This window comes from Cnephaeus nilssonii, assembly GCF_951640355.1.
Source record: "Cnephaeus nilssonii genome assembly, chromosome: 11".
Classification (NCBI taxonomy): Eukaryota; Metazoa; Chordata; class Mammalia; order Chiroptera; family Vespertilionidae; genus Cnephaeus; species Cnephaeus nilssonii.
This window is the reverse complement of record NC_137082.1, coordinates 86,232,875-86,257,379: the sequence shown is the minus strand read 5'-3', so window position 1 is coordinate 86,257,379 and position 24,505 is coordinate 86,232,875. Positions and strand designations below refer to the sequence as shown.

General features: G+C 39.0%; 1 protein-coding gene across 1 annotated transcript in view; it reads right to left on the bottom strand.

The window, feature by feature from the left end:
* DCC (DCC netrin 1 receptor) overlaps positions 1-24,505 on the bottom strand; it is a gene marked incomplete at both ends in the record, with an annotated part of 938,651 nt that overhangs the window by 223,814 nt on the left and 690,332 nt on the right. The window contains one exon of the mRNA XM_079784846.1: positions 19,206-19,360. Coding sequence (XP_079640972.1) covers positions 19,206-19,360 — 155 coding nt within the window. The remainder of the gene's footprint in view (positions 1-19,205; positions 19,361-24,505) is intronic.

The following is a 24,505-nucleotide window of genomic DNA, read 5'->3' as shown; positions in this document are numbered from 1 at the left end:
TTCATATCATAAATATACTTAAGAATAACTTATATGGCTTTACATCTGATTTATTATATGCACATTAGAAAGAGAGAAAGAGAAAAAGGGAGACAAAAATGTTCAACAATGGAAATTAGATGTGAAATCAATACAGTTAACGGCTTCTGCCTTCCATTTCATCACATCTTAGTATGTCAGTCAAGAAAGGTAATGGGCTTAACTACTCATCATTTCCAAGATGTCTTTAATAATCACCACTGATCCCTTCCTTTGGACAATAATTTTGTGGCAAACTGCATCTAATTTCTCTCCATCTCTATTCAGGTTACCTATTTCTTCAAAGAATGGAAAGATTTCAGAATAGATGCATAATCCATGCAAGTAACTCATCAATCAATGTCAGCCTAACCAACCACCTTTTTAAATTTCAATATTGCGTTTCAGTAGAAAGTCATTATAATACCTGTACCTAAGAAAAAATTAAATACGCCAAAGTAAATGAGATGTATTACATGTCACTATTTGCAAGGGGAACAGTAATTTCTGACTATATATAAATTTATAATATATCAGAGTACTTTATAATGAGATCTTATTGCATATTAATCTCTAAAATGGCATATAAACGTTAGCTGAATTTTTATTAAAGTAAGAGTTATCAGACATAGTCATACTAAAGACAAGATGTGTGTGTGAGGAGAGAGGGAGAAGGAGAGGGAGAGGGAGATGGAGAGAGAGAGAGGGAGAGAGAGAGAGGGAGAGAGAATATATCATTGTTTAATGAGTTCTAATTGATTATGATTAGAGTCAGAAGTATGGTTTCTTGTTCCTAATCTACTTATAGGAACCAGTCCTTAACATCAACGAGTCCATGGACCCTCTGAAATTGTATAAACGTTTTTGAGAATGTAATATGTGTATTTTTGGAGGTGTAGGGTCCATAGTTCCCATCGTTCTTCAAATGTTAGCTCCCAATGTCTTAGATAATATCTCTGTTTTATTTTAGTTTTGAAAACTGGTGCTTATTATCAAATCACTTGTACTGATTGTAAATTACTTCATGATAGAAATATGGTAATAATTTCACTTTAAAGAGACAGCTTCAACTTTTAATAAAATGCTCTTGGTTTCAAAAACTGAAATGTATGTGAATAGATTTTTATATTTCATTTTACAAATTATGGTCAAAGACATCTGAATTCATCTGGTTTAAATCACTAAATATTTTAGGTTTTATAAGATGTTAGGCCTTCTGATTAAGAAATCACACAGCATATATTAATTAATACCCATTTTTCCTTTCTCTTGCTCTGTTTCTATTTCAATGTATATTTATCCATCTACCTTTCTGACTTTTCTGTACTTTAATGTGATGTTTGTATAAATCAGACTAAAACTTAAATTATGATTTATCAAATATATAGTTCTAAAAATATCTTGGGAGTTTAAATAATCCCTTTCAAATAAGAATGTGAATATAAGATTTTCATAGAAAAAGCTTTAGAAGGATCAAGATATGCCACTGTCTTCATAATACTGCATAAGGCTGATGTCTTTTCACCATTATGCTGATGTTTCTCAGCTGGAAGTCTGAAATGAAGACAAATGTTAGTGTCAGAGAATGTGTAGTTGAACATTTGAATATTTAAAGTCTTTTCTAAATGACTGTGCAGTATAATGTGTCCTACTGTTCCTAAATCATCAATTTAACAGTCACCAAATCCTTTGTTTTAAGAACTACTTTAGTATCAGTGCATTTAAAAATATATATCTCATGGGTTGTCATTCAAATGACGACCTATCATTCAGAGGTCTTCAATTCCGACCAGAATTCTGAGGATGAGTCCACGTCCTTTTGCATTTGTTAACTTAAAAAAGGTTCTTGAGTCCACTTGAAAAAACTAGATAGCCAGGGATCTAAGTAATTATCTGTGGAGATCCAAGTAGATTTACACCATGAAGCTCTCTTATTTAAGCAGCAGCTTCCATTTCCACTGATCTCCTCACTGAATCTGCTTCCAATGTGAGGCGTTGCTGAAACTATTTGCATTTATTGATAATAAAGTGCATGCTTTGATTGCCTCTTTGATTTTTTCCTCCTGTAGTTAACAGCTTTAATGATATTTCTATGAAATCTTTTTCTATTCTGTATGGGGAATGCAACATCAAAAGCCTGCAGGCAATGTAATTATTAACATAATGAAACCCCCTCTTGACTGAACTATAGGTTGTTAGAGATATGACAGTAATTTGGCAAGAAGAAGCACAAACTATGGGGTACGATTTCTGTTACAAAACCACATAAATATGACAAGATTTGATTGGAGGAAGCAGTTATTGCCTAATAATTTTATTTTGGGTTTTAAGAGGTGCTATCTGCTAACTCACAATATAATCAGCTGTGTCATTGTGTGCTTTTGTCTGCATAGATATACCTATAAATCTATACACATATATAAAATGTTTGTGATATAAATGACCTAACTTACATATTATTTATATAGACACATATCTGCATATATGCTCATACATTGAGTGATGGATATTTTTGACAGCACAGTAAGAAAAACTTTAACAATCCTCTTTGAAGAAATAGTATTGAAAGTAGTCTTCTTGTGATTCATCCTAGAACTCGAAGCAGTTTGATAAAAAAAAAAATGATTACAAGAATTGACTTCAAAATAAGGTCTTTTCCATGTGGTTCCTCAGATTTTTCACTAACATAGCCAAGTAGTAATAGTCTTGGCAAAGCATGGAGAGTTCTTTTAATTGCACTTTAGAACACACAGGAACTGCCTAGAAATGTAGAATGGGTAAAGTACATTTCTGACTGTATAATTGAGGTCTCAAACCATCTAAACTGGAGACTTCTAAGTAATGACAAAAGCAATTGTTTTTATGATCTAGAAAAATTGCCTAAGAAATATCAAACAATGGAGCTAAAAACTTAAAGTTTCAGCCAAATGTGCTTAAGTTTCCATATTACTAAAGGCAGTTTGATGTCGTATAAACCTAATGAATGGTACTGACAGTTTTCATTTTAAAAATTTTCTCCCCAGAATAGCTTGGGTTTGGCTACTTTCCATTATGTTTAAATTTTTAGATAAAAGTATAAGCTGATTTTAAAAAATGATCATCCTTTTTATATATTTAGCATATAATGCTATCTCCAGTACTATGAAATATTTTGTTATGGCTGCCAGAGGGGAGGGGAATTGAGAGGTGGGCAAAATGGGTAAAGCCGTGGTAGGCAAACTGCGGCTCGCGAGCCCCATGCGGCTCTTTGGCCCCTTGAGTGTGGCTCTTCCACAAAATACCACGGCCTGGGAGAGTCTATTTTGAAGAAGTGGCGTTAGAAGAAGTTTAAGTTTAAAAAATTTGGCTCTCAAAAGAAATTTTAATCGTTGTACTATTGATATTTGGCTCTGTTGACTAATGAGTTTGCCGACCACTGGGGTAAAGGGATCAAGAGGTACAAACTTTCAGTTATAAAGTAATTGTCACCGGGATAGAATAAATAACATGGCGACTATATTAACACTGTCTTGCATATTTGAAAGTCACCAAGAGAGTTCATCTTAAAGGTTCTATCACAAGGAAAAGAAATGTCTAAGTTTGTATGGTGACAGATGGTAACTAGATTCACTGTGGTGGTCATTTTGCAGAGTATACACATATTGAAGCATTATGTTGAGAACCTGAAACTCATATAATGCTATATAACAATTGTGGCTCAAAAAGATAGAGAATTGCAGTGTGGGCAAAGGAAGGACAGGTGAGTTCAGGTGTGAAGGGAGAATCTAGTGAGTCAGGACACATGGGTGTGCATGAGACTGATGGGTAATGGCCTTGACATTAGCCTTTCTGGAACAGAACTTAACAAGTTGGCAAATGGAGAGAAAAACCAGTTTGGGGAAAGCTTCAGATGATAAAGTATTTAAGTAAAATGTATTTGTACTTAAATACTTTATCATCTGAAGTATTTAATGGCACAATTAATGTTATATTGGGGAAAAAACTCACAAGCATGGAATTATTAATTTGCTTTTCTACTTTGTTAGCATTATCAAAAAAAATCAAATAATGTTCTACCAATTTTAGGGAAATGTGGTGTGGATTTAAAAAACACACACAAAAACTCTTCTCTAATAATAGCGTATCCTTGGGCCAAATTACTTAAACACTCTGCACATCATTTTCATTTACATAACAGGCCCATTATAAGGATCATAGGAGGCTACAAAGGAAGTAAAGTGTTCCAAGTAACGTGGTGGTTGATATTACTGTTTCCTGAACTCGAGCCCCTTGCACTTTTCCGTAGTTTGGTTCCCTCATCAGACAATGGAAGGAAAGAGTATTTGTTCTTCTTGGTTCTCGAGGTTGCTAGAAGAACATGAGGAGGTGATGCATGTAAAAGGCAAATGGGAAGCACAGAATTCCGTCCATGCGTAGGGCATGGTCCTGACCTGATTACATTTAGAAACCATAAATGGCCAACAGCGTACCTGATAAAAGAGCCAGGATCTGCCTGGTGTGTCATAATACCAGATATAAGTTAAGCCTTCCAACCTCCTCATAAATTCTCTGCAGGGTTACTTTTGTTGTTATCCAGACCAGACATTTAAGTTTATTCCTATGGAAGAGCCTAAGCAGCGAATCCCAGCGAGGGGCAGGCCTCTCACGTACTTCACACTTATTTGAGACTTGTATATCCTTCAGGGTGGTCTTTCTGTACACAAAAATATCACTGCTCTGTGATATGCATCACAGAAAAAGTCTCCAGCAAACGCAGTGTTCCCCATGGTGATGATGTAACTTGATCCCAGCAACCTCTCTCACGTTGGCTTGTCTTATGGCCAGTGTGGGAAGAATCAATATATGATGTTGGTAGTTTTAATAGAGCAATAAAATGGCATGTAGAGACTGCTTTTATAAAAGAGTTCTGCAGCCGTTTATCAGAGGAGAAGAAAGCAGCCATCTCTTTCAGACAGTCAAGTGAGTAGGTTTGTCTACATAATGACAGAAAGATCCTACCTTAAAAGATACCCTCTCTTTGGGAAAGAAAATTATTGTTTTTCTATTTCTAGGCTTCAAGGGATAAGAAACTGCCTTGGATAAACTGGCTCTTGGGGGAGGGACTACAAGTTAAGGAAGAAATTGAGAACTCTGTTCTCCAAGTCAGAGGTCTGGGCTACTCTGATGCAGGCAATGCCAAGTGATGCCAACTAATAAAGCTTTGGAGACAGACACTAACAATCCGGAGTGTGGCCCCCACAATCAGAGACCCTCGGTTCAAATCCAGAACCGTCCTCGTGCAGGCTATATGGCTGGGGTCAAGCTACTAAATACCTTTGAGTTTACGTTTTTCTTATCTTAAAAATGAGGTTAATATCAGTATCTATCTCATGGGTTTGTTGTGGAGATTAATGATAAATATTTGACAAATGACATCTGGCACTATGTAAATGCTCAATACATATTAACTAACTTCTACATGGTGCGAGGCCTTGTGAGAATTGACCGGAGAAGCAAGGGAACCTCTCTTAAAATTTACAGTCTCCTGCAATTCTTTTCTTTCATTTTCCACATACAGCCAGCGGCTTTTCAGGGACATCAGCTAGTCTCCAGATTTTGTGATCATCTATTTTTTTCTCTTCCCACCTAACTTAGTTCCTCTAAACCCACATTTTGGTCTTAGTAGAAATAATTGTCCCAATGGACAGAGAAGACTGTGCTAAGGTACTTTTCGTCAGAGCATTGTGCATGGATGTTGAAGAATTATGCTCCCTTTTGCTCTTGATGCCTGAAAAAGAGGCCCAAGATAAAAAACAAAAACAAAAACAAAAAAAAACCTTCCGTAGCAGTGGCTGCAATAAAAATTCCAGGAACAATGAACCTGGGCACACATCTGACCTTGACAACATTGAAATTAATATTCACTGTGCGACGCCACTGACATTTATCACCGAGAAGCACCTTTAACACCCTTACACATATATGCGCGCATGGGGAAGATTGATAATCGCACGGGGCAGAAAACCTAGCTGTCCTCTATCTCTGAGAAACATCTAAAAGGCTCCCCGGCTCTCGACTGAACTACCCTGAGGATTAAGTTTATTTTATTTTCAGTATTCAAAAGATAAGAAGTTTATTAACCACATGGAAGATTTAGGCTTGTTCAGAGATAGCAGCAGGAAGACAAATAGACTTCAGCAGTTAATCATCTCAGGGAAGTTGGACAATGACTTTAAGTAAATCTGAACACAGGGACACTGGTGTGCGGCTCTGCATCCAAAGAATCCTTTCAGTCCTTAACCCCATCTGTCCTGTTTTTATTTTTTCAAATATATTTTTATTGATTTTAGAGAAGAGAAAGGGGAGAGAGAGACACACACATCAATGATGGGAGAGAATCATTGATCAGCTGCCTCTTGCACGCCCCCTACTGGTGACTAAGCCCATACCCGGGCATGTGCCCTTGACTAGAATTGAACCTGAGACCCTTCGGTCTGCAGGCCGAAACTCTATCTATTGAGCCAAACCAGCTAGGGCTGTTCTGCTTTTATTTTTATTGGTGCTGTAAATTGTCAGACCACTAGGAAAAAAGATGTATTTGGTGTTCAAAGGCTATTGGTATTGATGTTGGGTAAATCTGCAGTAAAATAAATTAATTGTTAAATATAAATATATTTGATAATTCTTGCAGATAAATTTATCTATTTCAGCAACTCTGAATCTCAATATTCAATGGGCAATATCAATTTGATATCATATTAGCAACATCTGATATTTTTAATGTCTTCTTGACTGCCTTCTAGTTGGGTATAAGACATAAGGGTATACATTAAATTATCACTGTCAATATAAATATTGGTGAGCGACATAACATTCATATGTACTTTAAAATTTCTAGTAGCCACATTAAAAAAGTAAAAATTAAATAAATTTAATTTTAATAACATATATTTAACCAAATATATCTAAAATGTCATCTCTTCAAAACATAATCAATGTAAAAAATTTTTAATTAAATTTATTGGGGTGACATTGGTTAATAAATTATGTGGATTTAAGGTATACAATTCTAGAATAATAGTATATCAGCTGTATATTTTAGTGTATATTCACCACCCTAAGTCAGTCTCCTATCATCACTGTTATTTGCCTTTTATCCCCTTGTACTTCCCCCCATTCCTCCTTCCCTCTGGCAATCACCATACTGTTGTCTGTGTCCATGAATCTTTTCTTTCTTTGCTTATTTGTTAATGTAATATTTTACACTTAGCCTTTCATATCCAGTGTAGATTTTACACTAACAGCACACCTCAGTTTGGGCAAGCCATATTTCAAGTGCTCAATACCAAACATTACATATATAGGCAATGCTACCAGGAAAATTTAAGAATTCTTCAATCAGATTAGAGGAAAATTCAATATTTCTAAAGTGAGTGTAATTCAAAATTACTGTAAGAACATTAAATTATAAAGAAGAGATAGAATAAACCATATTCAAAGTGGTAAAATTAGCAAGATGTTGGCATAATCTAAAATAAGTCAGTGATATTTTAAATCTATTATTACATTGTTATTTGTGGTTAAATATTATATTAAATGATAAAACACCCCACTAGAAATAGCATCAATTTTCTCTGGGAGTCCTAAACATTTTTGAGAAGAGCTTAAACTGAACTATCAGTCAATTTCCCTCCCCCCACCTCCCCAAAATGGAAGTAATAATTATCCTACATAATAAAATGGTAATATGTAAATTACCATCACTCCGCTACGCCCACGATTGGGCCAGCAGGAGGCACAGGGGGCGGGACTCAGGGTGGCCGGTGTAGCTGATTGGGCCAGCAGGACGCTGAGCTCACGGCGCCCGGCGGCTTTCGGAAGGCCTGCCCCGGAGGCTTTCGGAAGGCCTGGAGCACCGGCGGACAGCCGGCCAGGTCCCCCGCGATCAAAGGCCAAAGCGGGGGACCTGGCCGGCTGTCTGCTCCGGCGCAAGGCCTTTCGAAAGCCTCCGCAGCGCCGGAGGCTTTAGGAAGGCCTGGGGCACCGGCAGACAGCCAGCCCGCTGGTGCACCAGGTGCATGATTAAATCATGCACTGGGCCTCTAGTTATTAGATAGTAGGAGAGGGCTTTGAATCAACACAGTAGACTGAGGGTAAAGATCAAGTAAGTGATTTATAACAAGGAGTTCAAGTTATGTGTCTAGCATGTTCCTTAGCACAACAGTTAGCACAACTCACTCAGACTGGCTGAAGCTCAATAATGTTGGGATTTTTTAAACCTTACCCTGGCATGGCTATACTTTCTTACCTAATAAGTATTTTAACTTACTAAAGAATTTTAACTTATTAAAGAATTGTTAAAAGGCAGTTAACTTTCAACTAATTATTTTTCCATTTCCCTGGAATAATCAAGGCTAATCTTAGTTTGAACATACATGTGCACGCGCGCACACACACACACACACACACACACACACACACACACTTTGTCACACTTCAGCATTGTGGAAGAAATGTTATGCTAGGTTGGAATCCCCACTCTCACACTATTATCTCCGTCCCATTTAATTTTGTCACATCTAAGGTAGGAGTTGGGGTTGAGCCATATTTCTTGCTCCCAGGATATTTGACAGGTGCAGGGGATTGCTATGGCTGAAGTTGAAAGAGTTTAAGGTGATGCCACACAATTACTGCTTCAGGTTGTAGCTGTTAAAATCAGAGTCAAGGTGTTGCCATCAATGTCTGGGAGGAAGTGATTATGGGGTTTTTATCAACCGAAGGTCAAACAGTAAAAATCGGAGCGTGTGGTCGGTGTCAGTAAGAGCTCTCACTGACGGCTTCTGCAAACTCTGTTATTCAAATGATTCCTTGGACTCCTTGGTTCCCTGAGGGTCACCTGAGCAGTGTGCAGCCCTTAATATTCAGAAAGTGCTCCGTCCCACAGCCTACAAGCTGGCATTAGAATTTCAAAAAGGAAAAAGGTAGAAACATATCAAATATGATTTTTAAGGACTTTAGGGATGTTTCTTAATATTTCTCTGCTTGAGCAACAATTACTGAAATTATTTTAAAATGAAAGTTAGCTTCATAATAAAAAGTAAATATTTATTTTTATCATTATTTTTAAATTTTATAGTTTGCCTCAATATGATTACTTGTCATCTTACTTTAACAATATGTCTGATTGGTAGGGTAGTATATGTACTAGTTTGAATAGTGCACCCGCCCCCCCCCCCAAAAAAAAAAAAATCTATGTACCCAGAAAGATCTTTGCCTTTAATAAACTAAGATGAAGTCATATTGGATTAGCATTAAACCCAATATGATAGGTGTCTTTATTAAAACAGTGGATGAGACATATAAACAACTCTGAATTAGGACACTAGACATAGGCCTGAGGTTCCCAACCATGAACTAACCCATCCTAGGATTTGCCTTAACCTCTCTGAATTCCAAGTTTATTCCTTTTCAAATTCAGTGACTTGAATCAACAATCACAAAAGTATGTGTGGATTCAACATTATTTTTCAGATATCGTTTTGGCTTCTGGGTGTCCTGAGTTAATGGAGGATATAAGACCACAAGATGGGGAGAGGGTAGTGAAAAGGGTTGTTATGAGTCCAAAGGCAAACTCTTCCTTAATTCTGCAGCCTTTGCTTAAGCCTGAACTTGGCTTCTGCCAGTAAAATTCTGATGCATCTCAGAGCCATAAAGTGATACCTACTCTGGATCATCCCTGCACAGACATCCCATTGAACCCAGTCTCCTGTTTAATGAACACAGGCAAAGTACATACTGGAAAACAAGCTGATCTGAGCTGATACTTATCTTGGCACTACCTTGCACATTGTGGAACGGTTCATTGGGAAATCTTGGCAGCTGGAAGACTGGGCTGCAGATCTGAGGCCTCCTTTCGTCAATTCTCCTTTCTGTGGTGTTAGCCACATCACATTATATGTCACTGGCCTGCCGCAGGCTTTCTAAGAAGGCGACTGCTCTGTGATGAATACACCTTTGAGTGTCTTCTGTGCATGGCACTGCGCATATCCCTGCCATGCATGCCTGAGGGGCATAGAGGGTACAGATGTTCTACAGTTTACAACATGGAGATTGGCCCATGTTTTCCAACAACTGCTCAGTTTGACACTATTAGAAGCTGAAAGGTGCATTGCATTGGCTATGGCCTAGCAGTTTGTGGCATTTGCTTTTAGTTTTATATTCAAAATATTGGGCACCTTATGTGAGCTCATTGTCTCACTAAATAAATAAAACCTGAATCTATTTAATACTCTACTCTAAAGTAAAAAAATAAAAGGAATCATTGATTTATCCCCCATAGCACTCCCCTCCCTCACCACACACCCTCCCAGACAGCTCCTTACTCAGTGTCTGACCCCAACAATGATCCCACAATTCACTCAGTTTCTGAGGCCTAAAATCAAGGAGTAAATATGGCCCTTGTCTTTTCTCCCATCCCACATCCAGCAGCAAGTCTTGTCCCCATTTTGCAAAGGTATCCTGAATTCCACCAGTTCTCAACACCTCCACAAGTCCCACCAAAACTTGAGCGACGAACAACTCTTGACTAAACCACATTCACTTTCTCTGGAGTCCCCTTGCTTCCATTTGAGAAATGAAAATTGGATGATGCCCCTGCCCCCCTCCTGTGTAGATGCCACTGTGCGGAGAAATGAATCAATGTTTCTTAGCATGGGTTGGAGGTTTTTCACAGCTGGGCCCTGCTGCCTGCTCACTCATGTTTCACTCTTCCTCCTCCCCCATCTCCTGGGTCTTGGCTCTTGCTATTTGCTCTGCTTGAAATGTCTCTGCCCAAGATCTTTGAGGCATGCCTCCAAAATTCACTTAGAGATCCCCTTAAATGCCCTTCCTTCATAAAGACTTTCCTGATTTTCCCTTGTACAATCACCTCTATCCTCTTCATTCCATATCCCCTTAAGCTGCTATATTCTTCTGCATCATTTATTTTTGTTTATTGTACCTCTCTATCACTAGAATATAAACCCCTTGAGGATAAATACTTCGTCTTTATTTATTGCTAGATTCCCAGTGCTGAGAAATATAGGATAGCCCATTGGGGAAACAAGGAATATTTGTGGAATGAATGAATGAATGACAAGATAAGGTTCAAAATTTGGAAAGTGAAAGGTGAACTTATGCAGACTAACATATTGACCAATGTGGTGAATTAACCAAAGTAGGCTTTCTGCTCTTAGAAATCTTAAATAAAATCTTAAAGTAGAAATAGAAGAGCCTTATGAAATAGCCTAAAGAAGGAGAAAATTTCAAACACATGAAAAACGCAGAGACAGAAATGAATAAATTACCTGCAGTGTTAAGGAACAACACAAGTGCATGAGAAATAATTAGAATCCAGCAATGGAGGAATGAACAATTATAGGAGCTAGCATTTATTGAGGGCTGATAATGTACCAGAGAATACGCTAAGTATTTTACAGTAATTACCTCATTTAATCATCAGAATAAGCAGTTGAGAGTGTACTGTTATGTCCCATTTTACAGATTTTCTCTTAGGCTTTACAACATCCCTGAAAGATAGCTCCATTTTACATAGGACAACTCTGTGATTTAGCAAAGCCAACTTACCCCAGCTAGCAGGTAAGTGAAAGAGGCAGAATTCAAATGCAGCCTGACTTCTGAGTCATTGTTGTTAATCCCCTTTCACTCTCCTTTCATTTGGAAGATCTGGAACACTGATTATGAGTGTAAGTAAGGTGGTAAGGGACAGGTCACTTGCACTGACCATGTCACCATGTTCTACGAGTTCCACCATTTGGCATATAGTTGATAAAAAACCTATTATCATTTCCTCTCAGACATTGATGGCAACCTCTGGATTCAGATTTCAAGAACTATGATCTGAAGCAGTAATTGTGTATTATCAAATTAAAATCTTTCAATTTCAACCCAGGGCAATCCCCTGAACCTGTCAAGTGTTCTGTAATCTGAAATTCTGACCCAACTCAACTGCTTTATTAGATGTGATCTGGTTTTCCCAAGGTGGGAAGATTGGGTTGAGAGAGAGAAGAGTTTTCATAGAATAGGGAACATTATGCATTTATCTCCCTAGGTATCTTCCTACTAAACAGACATGATACTTTTATTAAAACAATATAATGATCCAGGAACATTGAAGTTAGAGGATGATAATTAAAGTCACATTATTGTCCTTTTGTATAGCACATGAGATTTACTACGTTACAGCATACAGAATATAATCTGCAGTTAAAAGAATCCATAAGATAACAACATGAGTTTTACTTAATTTTTGTTGGGTATTACATTAGGTTAGTCAACTATAAATTTCTTGATGTGATAGTTTAAAAATACACTATCATATTTCATAGTAAAACATACTAAAACATAAAAATGCAGTATCATATTTCATACTAAAACATATAAAGACCATGTACTCCTAACTTCAGGTTAAAATAAACAGAAAATCAATTTGATTCCACAGTATGATTCAGAACAATTTATCTTCCCTATATATTTTCATCAAACATTTCATTGCTAATTTCTTTGACATTATCCTGTCCACCTTATTTTACTTTCTATCTCCAACAGCTTATAGAAGCCTTGACACGTAGTAAGTGTTCAGTAAATGCCTATGGGTTGTTGCATAGGTAAAAAAGGGCTCTCATGATGAGAGAATGCATAAATATACATGTGATCAAAATGCCCTATTCTCTTCCTGTCTTTATTCATTAGTCACCTTCACCAGCTTCCCGTAAAATCAGATGTAACTGAGAGAGTGCCCCAGGAAGGCTCAGCTCAGCTGTTTTGTCTTTGGAGAAGAGTTTGACTCGGCTGCCCCCGCTGGATGGTAATATCCCTGAAGATGCTCAAGCTCTCTTTTGATCTAATTCAGTTTAGCAAGCAACCTACTTTCATTTTTATAGGGTATAATCAAAGTAGGCATTTAAGCCCCAAACAAAACTGCTTTGGGTACCTCTATATCCCTGGCTAGATAGCCATATTTCCTGAAAACTTCCCATTATTATGACACTTACATATCCTCTTTCTTTGTACTACCTGTTATCAGTGAGAAATAGTTTTTTTTTCCTTTCTTTTAAAAAATATTGAATTTATTGGGGTGACATTGGTTAATGAAATAACACAGGTTTCAAGTGCATTAGCTTTTATTACTTTCTATTTCTCATCAAGCAGACAGCTCCTCTGGATGTTTGGTGATACCACTGGAAGAAGCCTGAATTATGCTTGGCGCTCAAAAGAAACGAGAATAACAGTGAGAGAGTAGAAACTGAGGGAAACTGAACCTATGCTGCCCCACTACTTAGCTCGAGCAACACGTGATCTTTGTCCTTCATCTTCGTGATTTGAAAGATCCTTTCTTTTTCTTTTTCTTTTTTAACTTGAAAAATATTTAAGGAACTTTACGTAACTAACCAGAGGATATGTTCAGATCCAGATTATCTGGCCTTTTTAAAAATAAATATTTTACATTAATTCAATGAATAACACACTTTTCAATATTCTCAGGGGACTCATCTGTTAAATATGTTTTAGTGAATTCTACTTAAAGTAATTTCCTGGAGAGTCAGGACATTATTTGACTTGTTTTATTCCCTCCTTTACTAGTACGGTGTCTGGATCACGTCTGTCCAATAGGACTTTCTCCAATGATGGACCCCTTCTCTGAGTTGTACAATATGGTAGGCAAGAGTCATATATGAACGTCTGAAATGTGGCTATTAAGACTAAAGAATTTTAATTTTAGTTTTCTACCTATTTAAATTTTAAGTGCTATTTAACAGCTGAAATGCCTCTAGTATGCTTGAGTAATTAAATTTTAAATTCAATTTTATTTCTGCACACTTAAATTTAAATAGATAAATGTGGCTTGTTAGTCCAAAACTTAGGTGGAATGTCAGTGCTTATCCTTATTTCTTTCTACTATTAACCTAAAGCCATGTACCAAATGACTGGACCATTGTTGATTGGTTCACGGTCAACTTTGCCACCATAGTCACCCCAAATATTCACTCAAATCTCCAGGCAGTGCAGTTAATAACTGCAAATCAGCTCAAGTGGTTAAAAAATGAGCTGGGCAGAACTGTACTTTACTTGATTTGCTTAATTTATAGAATCATGATGAAAAAAGTATAAATTATATTTAGTATATCTGCCACACATTAGGTACAGATCAGATTCTACCTGCATCTTCTAAGAAACCAGCTATTCACAAAAAGGCAATGCTGTGATGCCTTTTATGGGACGGAGTGTTTTCTGATCACAAAACTTCCACATGCAGGTAGGAATAGAAAGATGTGCATTCGGTAAATTAGAAAACAACCCAGTCTATAATAGCCTGCTAAATTATAGGGAGGAGATAATTAGGGACAAAGTAATAAAAATATATGTGGCTTATTATATAGCAATCAAGCCAGTTCTAAACTGTCAATAGGTATTATCTTAGCCTTTTTACCTTGGTGATTAGCCTGCTGAGTCACCACTGTGTTTGCAAGGGCAGGACAGTTGGAACTAAGTTTCCAGCAACCTTGCAAGGGGCAGGGGACTTCTACTGAGTGCCTACTAGTTGCAGCTAAGACTCAGGGGCTTCCCATTTCATCCCATCTCATGTCCACCTCCTGGGAGAAGGAGGAGTAAATAACATCTCCAATTTCAAGTTGAGAAAACTGGGGCCTCCAGGATTAAGGAACTTGCCCTAAGATACAAGGAGTACATTTTGGAGACATAATATTCAAAGACGTCTTAGTTCTCTCCATAACCACCATCAAGCGAGAGCCCTGTTAGAATTGGAAAAAAAATAATCCATGGCAGGAGGAGCAAAGTAAACATGTCTATTCCTCTAGCTAATGCATTCTAAAGCCATTTGACTTAGGGGTGGCTTTCACGCATCTTTTCAGTGTAAAGAATAGAATGGACTAAGAATATTACTTACAACTCAGAAATATAAAAAGGTTTTGTGGATAATTGGGTTGTGGCCTAGCAAATAGGCTTCCCATTCTAACTCAAGCCTCCAGCCAGTATGTGGCCCATTTTTACATCGTTCGTGATAACACTGCCGTAACAGCATCTTAAAGGACCCCGCATAATAATTCAAAAATTCTCCACATGTGGTGTGAAAAGATTAGACAAGTCTTAAGCAGGCAGGGCCTTAAATCCTGCTGATAATACACTGGAGAAATTATATGCCATAAAGGCAGGGGAGGTAGCAAGGGTTTAGCAAAAGGAAGATAGAATCAGGGCACACAAACCTTTCTATAAATCAAGGCATTCTATTCTGGGTGATTATTTCATAAACTGGGTCTTGGGCTGTTGATCTCTTTAAATGATTATTACAAAATGCATGCGCTTTTGGAGAGTTACTGGCTGATTTGTATTTCAGACATATTTTCCATCAGTATTTATTTATTGAGAATATGGTTTTCATAATAGAGTTGATACTTTCAAATAATATGGAAAACTTGAATTCAATTTGTATAAAAGCTATGCAATTTTAGTGTAAATTACTACATCATATTGGGGAAAACAGTGATAAAAGGAGCCACCAAATGCATACCCAGACGAGAGCCATTTTCAAAAGATAAGATCATTTTGTCAGGGAGAGAAATAATGATGGAAATATGCCCCCATTCCTCTAGCCTCTAAATTCTGTTATTCTAGCTAAATAACAAAATCAGCCTTTGCACTTCTTCTAAAAACACAGAAAGAAGTTGAGAGAGTTCTAGAGAGAGGGGGAGGGGAATATAGAGAAAGGAGGAGAGAGAGAGAGAGAAGGAGGAAAAGAAAAAAGGAGAAGAGGAGAAGGAAGGGGCCAATAGGAAATAAACACTGGGTCTCTAGAATGTTCCATCTCCATCAGCAATTGGTGCTGGATTGAGCAGGCTTGGAGAAAATGAAGTGTTCCTTATGCTAGAAATATTTTTAAATCACCAAAATGGCACTTTGTGTTAACAATAGAAGATAAAATACACATGCAATACCTATTAATCGTGACCATATAATTTATCCTAAAGTCTGTAATAATACAGCAAGAGAGCTGCACAGCACTCTTACTCAACATGAATTGAAGGAGTTGGCTGTATTTGAAGGTGTAAAGGATACTCTAATGTACTGTTTTGGCAGAATTGTTCCTATCTACCTGTTTACTCAGCAAGAGAAGAATTTTCCAATGGCAATTCTCACTGAAGTAGAATCAGGTCACCGTGCAAATGAACAATGGCTGCAAAGGAAAGAATTCTTACTCCATCCACAGTGGTACAGACAGAGATGATTTAATAACACAATTCTGGGGTGAAAGGCCAAAATATAGTGAGCATTCTAAGGCCATTATCACTGTCCTTAATGAAAAAAATTCAAGCCCCCTTCATGCTTCTAAGGCAGGATTCTCCATTTTCATTTTTCTGGAGGAAAGATAACTTACATAAGACAACACTACCAATGAGCCCCGTATTTTATTCAGCCAGGCATGTAGTTTCTATTTTGTGCCTTATCATCATTTATGCTAATTTTTAAGCAAAGTAAATGCTGACAGAGACCAGCGCCCAGTGGAGTCCTCTGCACAGATTCTCACACTGTGTTTTAAATGAGGAGGAATGGATGATATACCATGACTGAGGCAGCTGTCTTTGTAATAAAGTGATTATTAGAGGAGGTGGGCATGATATGATTTAGGCATAAAAAAGGAATTAGATACTATGCCTCAGCCATCACAGGTAATGGGCCCACAGCTCTTCTATGCCTCAGTTGGTAATATTTCATTTAACATCTTCTTACAAGTTTCCTTACTTTAGTTGTTTTGTTATTGTTAAATATTTAGAATATTTGCTTCCCCAAGAAGTTGCTGATATCCATTAGTGCTGTTGCTTCATTACATACATATGTGTGTGTGTGTTTTAATGTGCCTCAGACAGCATGGAACAGTATTAGGAACATACTAAATGTTCATTAATGTAATTATAATTATTTATGTCATTGTTTTTCTTTTATAAAGCTAAGTGTGATACAAATAATCACTGACTGATTTTTTAAAATTAAGAATACAAAAAATGGCAGAAAATACTGATGAACAAAAACAGTCCCGGAGACAGGGAAGCATCGATCAGACTGTCAAACCTCAGAAAGAAGGTAGGGGAGGGTGGGGGAATGGTGGAGAGATCAACCAAAGGACTTGTATGCATGCATATAAGCCTAACCAGTGGTCACGGACAACAGGGGGGTAGGGGCATATGTGGGGAGGGGTTTGGGATGGGAATGGGGGGATGAGGACAATTATGTGATACCATAATCAATAAAGAAATTAAAAAAAGAAAATATTGTATCCTGAGTAATATTTTTAATGAAATAAAGCATTAAAATTAGTCACTGCCAAAACAGAAAGTACTTTCTTGTCCTTTGTCATGGAAATTTGGCATAAAAAGTGAGTTTAAAACAAACAAACAACAACAAAAAAAAACCACCACTGTAAACTGGTCTCCTAAACTGGATACTTAGAAACTGGTACTTATAGAAGAAAAAATAATGTTGCTCAATATTAGAAAGCAAGGGTGACAACCTAGGATTTTTATCAGAAATGTATTTATGGCCAGTCAGCCCTGAAAAGTATGCTAAAACAACTCTAGGCATACCATCATGGATTAGGAAGTAAAAAATTCAGAGAAACTGGGTCTTTTGAAAATGAACATGCTTTTAAGTTCTACCACTAGAAAACTAGACACGATTTTTCTTTAGAGAATTTTTGATGGGTTTTTAAACAGTCTCTCTGTAGACAACATAGCATATACCATTTTTGAAAATGTATATTTTGACCTAATTCTTTTTATTTAACTTTATAGATTAAAAATAGCAAATATTTATAAAAGTTAATGATTCCATATAGTATATGATTTATGAAGAGTAAGTCAATAAAGAAATCGATGACACAAATGGTATGTTACCAGAGACACCGTGAAGTGGAAATTGACATTACCTAGGGATTTAAATCCAAACAGCCAACAAAACAAAACATTCTTAAGAACAGAAACCTGGGAGGGGGACCAACTTTATGGGAACATGACCAGAGAAATTGCACGAGGACCCGTGGTCAGAGGGGTCATGTCTGGAGTATGGTTTCATGTCTTGCTGCAGCGTCTTAGTCCTGAAAATTACTTAGAGAGTTCTGCCTGCAACTCTGCATTCCCTAAATATTGTCTGCAACCTGTACATCATTATGGCTTTAAAGATGCTACCTGGGGTTTTCTTACTGTGAGGCAAATATTTCTAAGACTTGTGCTGCTGGCCCACCCCTCTCCCACCCCCCAATTTGTTCCCATCTTGTCTTTGTAGCGGTCACCAAGTGGAAGAAAGAATGGCGATGCTGCCAAATGTAGAGCATGAGACCAGCATCTAGATGACATATCTGAGTGCACCTGCTCTCTCTTCTTCAACATTTTAAGTTTTAAATGAAATAAGGCTGGCGAACTGCTCATCACTCATCAATCTTTTCAAAATGACACTAGAAATTTAGTAGAGATCAACATTTTGCAAGATCAGAAGTATTTTTCAAAGGTACGGCTTGGGGCTGTTCCTTTATAAAAGTAGAGATCACTGAATTATAAGTTGGCCAAAGAACACTGAGCTGCTTCACTCTGTGATCACGCAGCTCAGTAGAGTGGTTTGTTAGCAGACAGTGTGATTGCACAACAGGGACCAACCATCTCTGTACATTTCTTGAGTCTTGATTCCTACTTGGGAGCTACTTGAGGGCATTGGGTGCATGTTTAAGTTCTTTACTAAGTCCCTGCATTGAGAAGTCCTTTGCCATCGTTATTTTACCTTTGATGCTCCATTCTCATAGACACACTTGGAAAATCTGAAAAAGTCAATGGAGGAGGCTGAAACCCCATGTTGACTATGCAGTATTGGCAGGTAGAGTAAGTTACTCCCTCACATAGGAAGTAAATACATAGACTGTATGGAAGGATTAGGCCTTTGTAGTTGTTAATTTGCCGGTAAGGAGACATGGCCCAAGTGGGGAAGCCATTTTGTTAACAGTGATCTTACCTTTAAAAATCCTTGAGTTAAATACATTGCTTCAAACATCTTCCTTCCATTTTCTCAAGAAATTTCTATGAAAGTATTCAAGGATATGGCTGGAAAAGATAAACACTTTCTAAATGCCACCCTTCCCTTTTCATACTCACACTCAGGCTGAGTGGCCACTTTGATGGGTTGCGAACTCTCCCCCGGCCCCCACTCATTGTAGGCCACCACGCGGAAGGTGTACATGGCTTCTGGCTTCAGGTTCCCCACCGTGAGCTGAAGGGACCCAGGCTGGGTCGTATTCAATGCTCGTTCCCTGGGAAATCAAAGTTATAGGGAAAGATTATTCCAACACCCCTACTTTTATTCCAAATCTTACTTAATGTTCAAGAGTAGTGAGGTAGAAAAAAGGTTGCTTCCTTATTTAATGTTGACTCTGGGACATAATCCAAGACCTCTGAGACGTACTATGGGAAACAAACTGAGGGCCTACAAGTGAATGTTGCAGGGTGACTGGGGAGTTCGAGTTTGTGCCATTTCCATGAAACTTGAATATTCAATTATTTTCCCTTTGACACTTTATAAATTTGAATTTAAACCTTATGACACAGAGCTATTAAAATAAGAAGAAACCTCTGGAATGCATTTCATAAGCTTCCAGCTAATGACAGAAAATCAAGGTTTCAATTATTCCACAAATTGGTCTTTGCCAGTAATGCCCACAAATGCATTTCTGCATTTCCTTTCATTGTACACAAGGAAAAGGCAGATGCTAAGTGTTGATGTGTGTGGAGCATGAGCTCCTGTGGTTATGTTAAGAGCAATTAGTAAATGGAAGTGGGTCCCCTTCTGTGCAGAAACAACAACACGTTTCCTTGCCTTGTTCTTCAAGCACCGCCTACAGGTGTCCAACTCATTTCCCAATTAAAACTTCCTTAATGGTTCCCAACAAATGAATCAATCTGCTGATCATGCTGGGATTTATATACTTAAGAGAAAACAAACCCTATGGACATGTGCTGATATGTGAGAAACAAGAACTACTAAACTACTCTTTAAAGACACACGTGATTTTAGACCTTTATACCCTCATTGGCTTCATATAATTGATTGACTGGGTGAAGAGGAAAATCTTTCTAACCTACTCAACTGTTTAACATTTCTATTTATAGATAATATCTCTTACCTCTCCGTGGAATTATATGTAAGTTTTAATTTTGCCATTTGGGTGTATTTGGTTTTGGGAGATATGTAGAATGAAAGTTATTATTTTTTTTTCTGCCAGGGCAAGTTAGGCTTCCAAAAAGATAAAGACAACATTTGAAGGGAATGAATGGTGATTCCTGGGCATATATATTAACTCTAAAATCACTTTGACTGACACAGCAGAGACTGGCTGGCTCATCCTCAACCCATTTCTTCTTCATGGACTCTACTTCCCAGCCCCCCTGAAGTCTAAATGAGGCCATGTGACTGAGTCTAACCAATGGGTTTGAGTGTGTGTGATGTGTGCTGACTCTAAGGCTGGCCTAGAAAAACTACACATACAGGATGGGGCAAAAGTAGGTTTATAATTGTTCATATGGGAAATAATACAATAATTAATAAATGATGATCTATAATAATAAAAACATAATATGCTAATTAGACCAGACAGCCGAACAACCTTCTGGATGTCATTCTGGATGAAGCCACGGTGGTAGGGGCTGAGGTGGTTAGGGGCGATAAGGCAGGCAGACAAGCAATTAGGGGTGATCAGGCAGTCAGGCAGAGGTGTTAGGGGTAATCAGGCTGGCAGGTGAATGGTTAGGAATGATTAGGCAGGCAGGCGAGTGGTTAGGGGCGATCAGGCAGGCAGGCAGAGTGGTTAGGGGCGGTGAGGCAGGCAGGCAGAGTGGTTAAGGGTGATCAGGCAGGCAGGCAGGTGAGCGGTTAGCAGCCAGCAGTCCCGGATTGCGAGAGGGATGTCTGACTGCTGGTTTAGGCCCGATCCCGCAGGGATCCCTGCGGGATCGGGCCTAAACCAGCAGTCAGACACCCGCTGAGGGTCCCCAATTGCAAGAGGGTGCAGGATAGGCTGAGACCCCTTCCGCCCCCATGCATGTATTTCATGCACTGGGCCTCTAGTACGAGAATAAACTGTGTGTTTCACATACTCACAACTGTAAACCTACTTTTGCCCTCCCTGTATGGCTTCCTTCATGTTCTCTTCCTACAGCTGTGGGCTTGAGGCAGGTAAGCTGGAAAGCCATATACTAATGATGAGGAAGCAAAGTTTGCACAAATTCTGGAAAAGAGCTGGGAGAAGAACTGTCTTCACTCAACAAACATCCTTTTTCTATTTTATAGAATCAAATAGCTTTGAGCCATTATTTTTTAGAGCAGTTAGCATTATTTTATCCACTACTGCTAGTACATTAAAATATGCACTCTGGGTCATTACCAGGGGTTATGGGGAGGGAGAAATGATGAGTGCAAAGTTTCAATTGAGGGAGATGATAAACTTCTGGAGATAGAGGGTGGTAATAGTTGCACAAAAATGTGAATGAACTTAATGCCACAGAACTCTGTACTGAAAATCATTAAAACGGTAAACGTTATGTCATGTAGATTTTACCACAAAGAAAAAACACACACATCTTGTATGAATCTGGATGCAGCCCAAGGTTTAGCTATTTCTTTTTTTATTTTTAAAAATATGTTTTTATTGATTTTTAGAGAGAGAGGAAAGGAGAGGGAGAGAGAGAGAAAAACATCAATCAGTTGCCTCCTGAACACCTCCTACTAGGCATCTAGCCCACAACCCAGGCATGTGCTTTGACTGGGAATCAAACCGGCAACATCTCGGGCAACCAACTGAGCCACACCGGCCAGGACTATATATTTCTTTAGGACTGCTGTGTTAAGTTGCTTTAAGGATGAATTGTGACATAGTGGGAGGGGGCTTGTGACTGTTTGGGATTCAATATTACTCTAAAGTAAGTAAGAATAAAATCATCAAGTCATGGTTCACGTGTCACATGTCACACTGCTCTCTTCTACCAGACCAAAGTTATTTAGGACAATATGTTTCTTTATAAATGGAAATCCTCCCAATCAGATTGTATGCCTTGCGGATGTGAATTTTTGCATCTTATTTATTTTCTTTTAGTGGAATAAATTTTATATACATTGTCTAATATAGCCCTTTTATATAGACAGGGTGGTTTAATTACTGTTATTTTACAGATGGGAAAGAAGAGTTAGAGAACTATCCTCCCCTGCCCCAAAGGACTCACAGTTAATGGATATCAGAGAATGAAATCTCTGGCTTCCTCCTCTAAGCCCAGTATTGGTATCATTCCACAGCAGTGGCAAAAGGAGGGGCCTGTTTAGATCAGGGGCGCTTTGGGTAGAAGCATGAGACCCTAAAGGGGAAGAAGGCACACTGGGCATTCGGAATCCTCTGTGAGGATGAATTAGTCTATCATCTATTGTGGGTCATTTCCTCTTTTCTAGACCTTCAAGCAACATAGTTGCCATTGAAGGTCAGATTTTCATACCAAACTTCTTGGCTATCTATAAGAAAAGACAGCTTTCAGAATTGACTTTATTTTCATAACTACTCAATAATTTAGATGAAATAGCTGTGTTCCGGGACATGCTGGCAAAACCCTTTGAACAGGCAGTCTTCAAAGGAAAAAAAGAGGCCAAAAAATTTGGGTATGCACAGGAAAAATGTCCACAATCATAGAACGAAAACATCACTCACATACCAAAGGGGATTCTGGACTTCATTACAACTAAGGGAGTGTTAGGTGTCCTCCATCTCCATCAGCCTCCCCAAATACCCCAAATTAACAATAGTCATGAGAAAAAGGATATTCACTCAGACGGACAATGGATCCTCTCTCAATGTTACAGAAAGTGTGAACAAAGGGTCTTTAGAAAATACTTCTTTGGGAGTGATTTGTAAGAATACAATGTAAGTCAGTACCATCTGCTTTAGAGAAACATGGCTTCGGAGACAGCTTCATGGGCCCTCCTCTAACCATGGGCGATTCCTGCCCTAGATTGTCCACTAGTTTCTTCAATGTGGGCTCTTAATTTTAAATAATGATTTAGCTGCACGTGTCTTTTTTTTTCAGAGCTCTACTTATCACATCAAAATGGGGTGGCAGCAAAATGCTGTGCAGACTGCAGAGTGGATTCAGGAGTCTTCATCGGGGGTTGTTTGGGCTTCCTCATGAACTTATCTCAGCCTCAGGTTGCTTGGATGCTAATTGTTGCCATAAAAATATTTTCCTTAGAGCGCTTCTACAGAATAAATGCAAACCATCTCAAGTAGCAGGAGTGGTGCCTGGTACTCCCTATGGAGTGTTCTCCATATGGTAGTTAGTGCTGTTATTTTTATTATTACTACAAAACACAACCATAACCTCAGAAGAAAGGAAGTGCTCTTGAGTCCAAGAAGAGAACTTTTCCACAAAGTATTCAGCTATAGGGCTATGAGGAAATGAACTAATAAGAGGTACAATCATCATTAAAAAAAAAAAAAGGAAAATAAACAGATTGAACTGAGTTATGGGCCTGCCCCCATTATTTAAAAAAAAAATGTTCTGTCAGATAAATTCTGCTTGCAGAGATAAGTTAAATTTTTTTTAAAGTGGTCAGAGGTATTGAACAGGTTCCAGTAATGAAAATAGTAATATTTCTAAAAGGTGGAGGTTTCGTTGACAGAAACCGAGGAGTAGGTGGCCCTGTCCTATGTGATGTCCGCGCTAGTGTCGGGGTTTGCTGCCAGGCTGCTCTGATGCTTCCACGGTCCTGCTGGAGGAACATCAAACGCTGACGAGATACCAATGCATTCTGGGAAAATGGCACCTGCAGCCACCTGGCCTTTCCCAGAGTTGCCCAGTTACAAGCCCCGAAGATTCACAAGTGGCACCTGATCCCCCCCCCCCCCCATTCCCCATCAGGCTTTCATATCTGAAAGCAAAACCTTGCAAGTCATTTCCCAACAAGTAAGTGCAACCTGAGTCCGGGAAGGAAGCTCAGTGCTCTGTCTGTAGCCCACACCGGCAGTGCCAGCCCCTGCAGCGGGCCACACCGGCAGTGCCAGCCCCTGCAGCGGCCCACACCGGGCAGTGCCAGCCCCTGCAGCGGGCCACACCGGGCAGTGCCAGGCCCTGCAGCGGGCCACACCGGGCAGTGCCAGCCCCTGCAGCGGGCCCACACCGGGCAGTGCCAGCCCCTGCAGCGGGCTCACACCGGGCAGTGCCAGCCCCTGCAGCGGGCCCACACCGGGCAGTGCCAGCCCCCGCAGCGGGCCACACCGGGCAGTGCCAGCCCCTGCAGCGGCCCACACCGGGCAGTGCCAGCCCCTGCAGTGGGCCACACCGGCAGTGCCAGCCCCTGCAGCGGGCCACACAGCACGCACGTCTACGCAGCGAGGCTTTAGGCTTCCCTGCTCGCTCCAGGC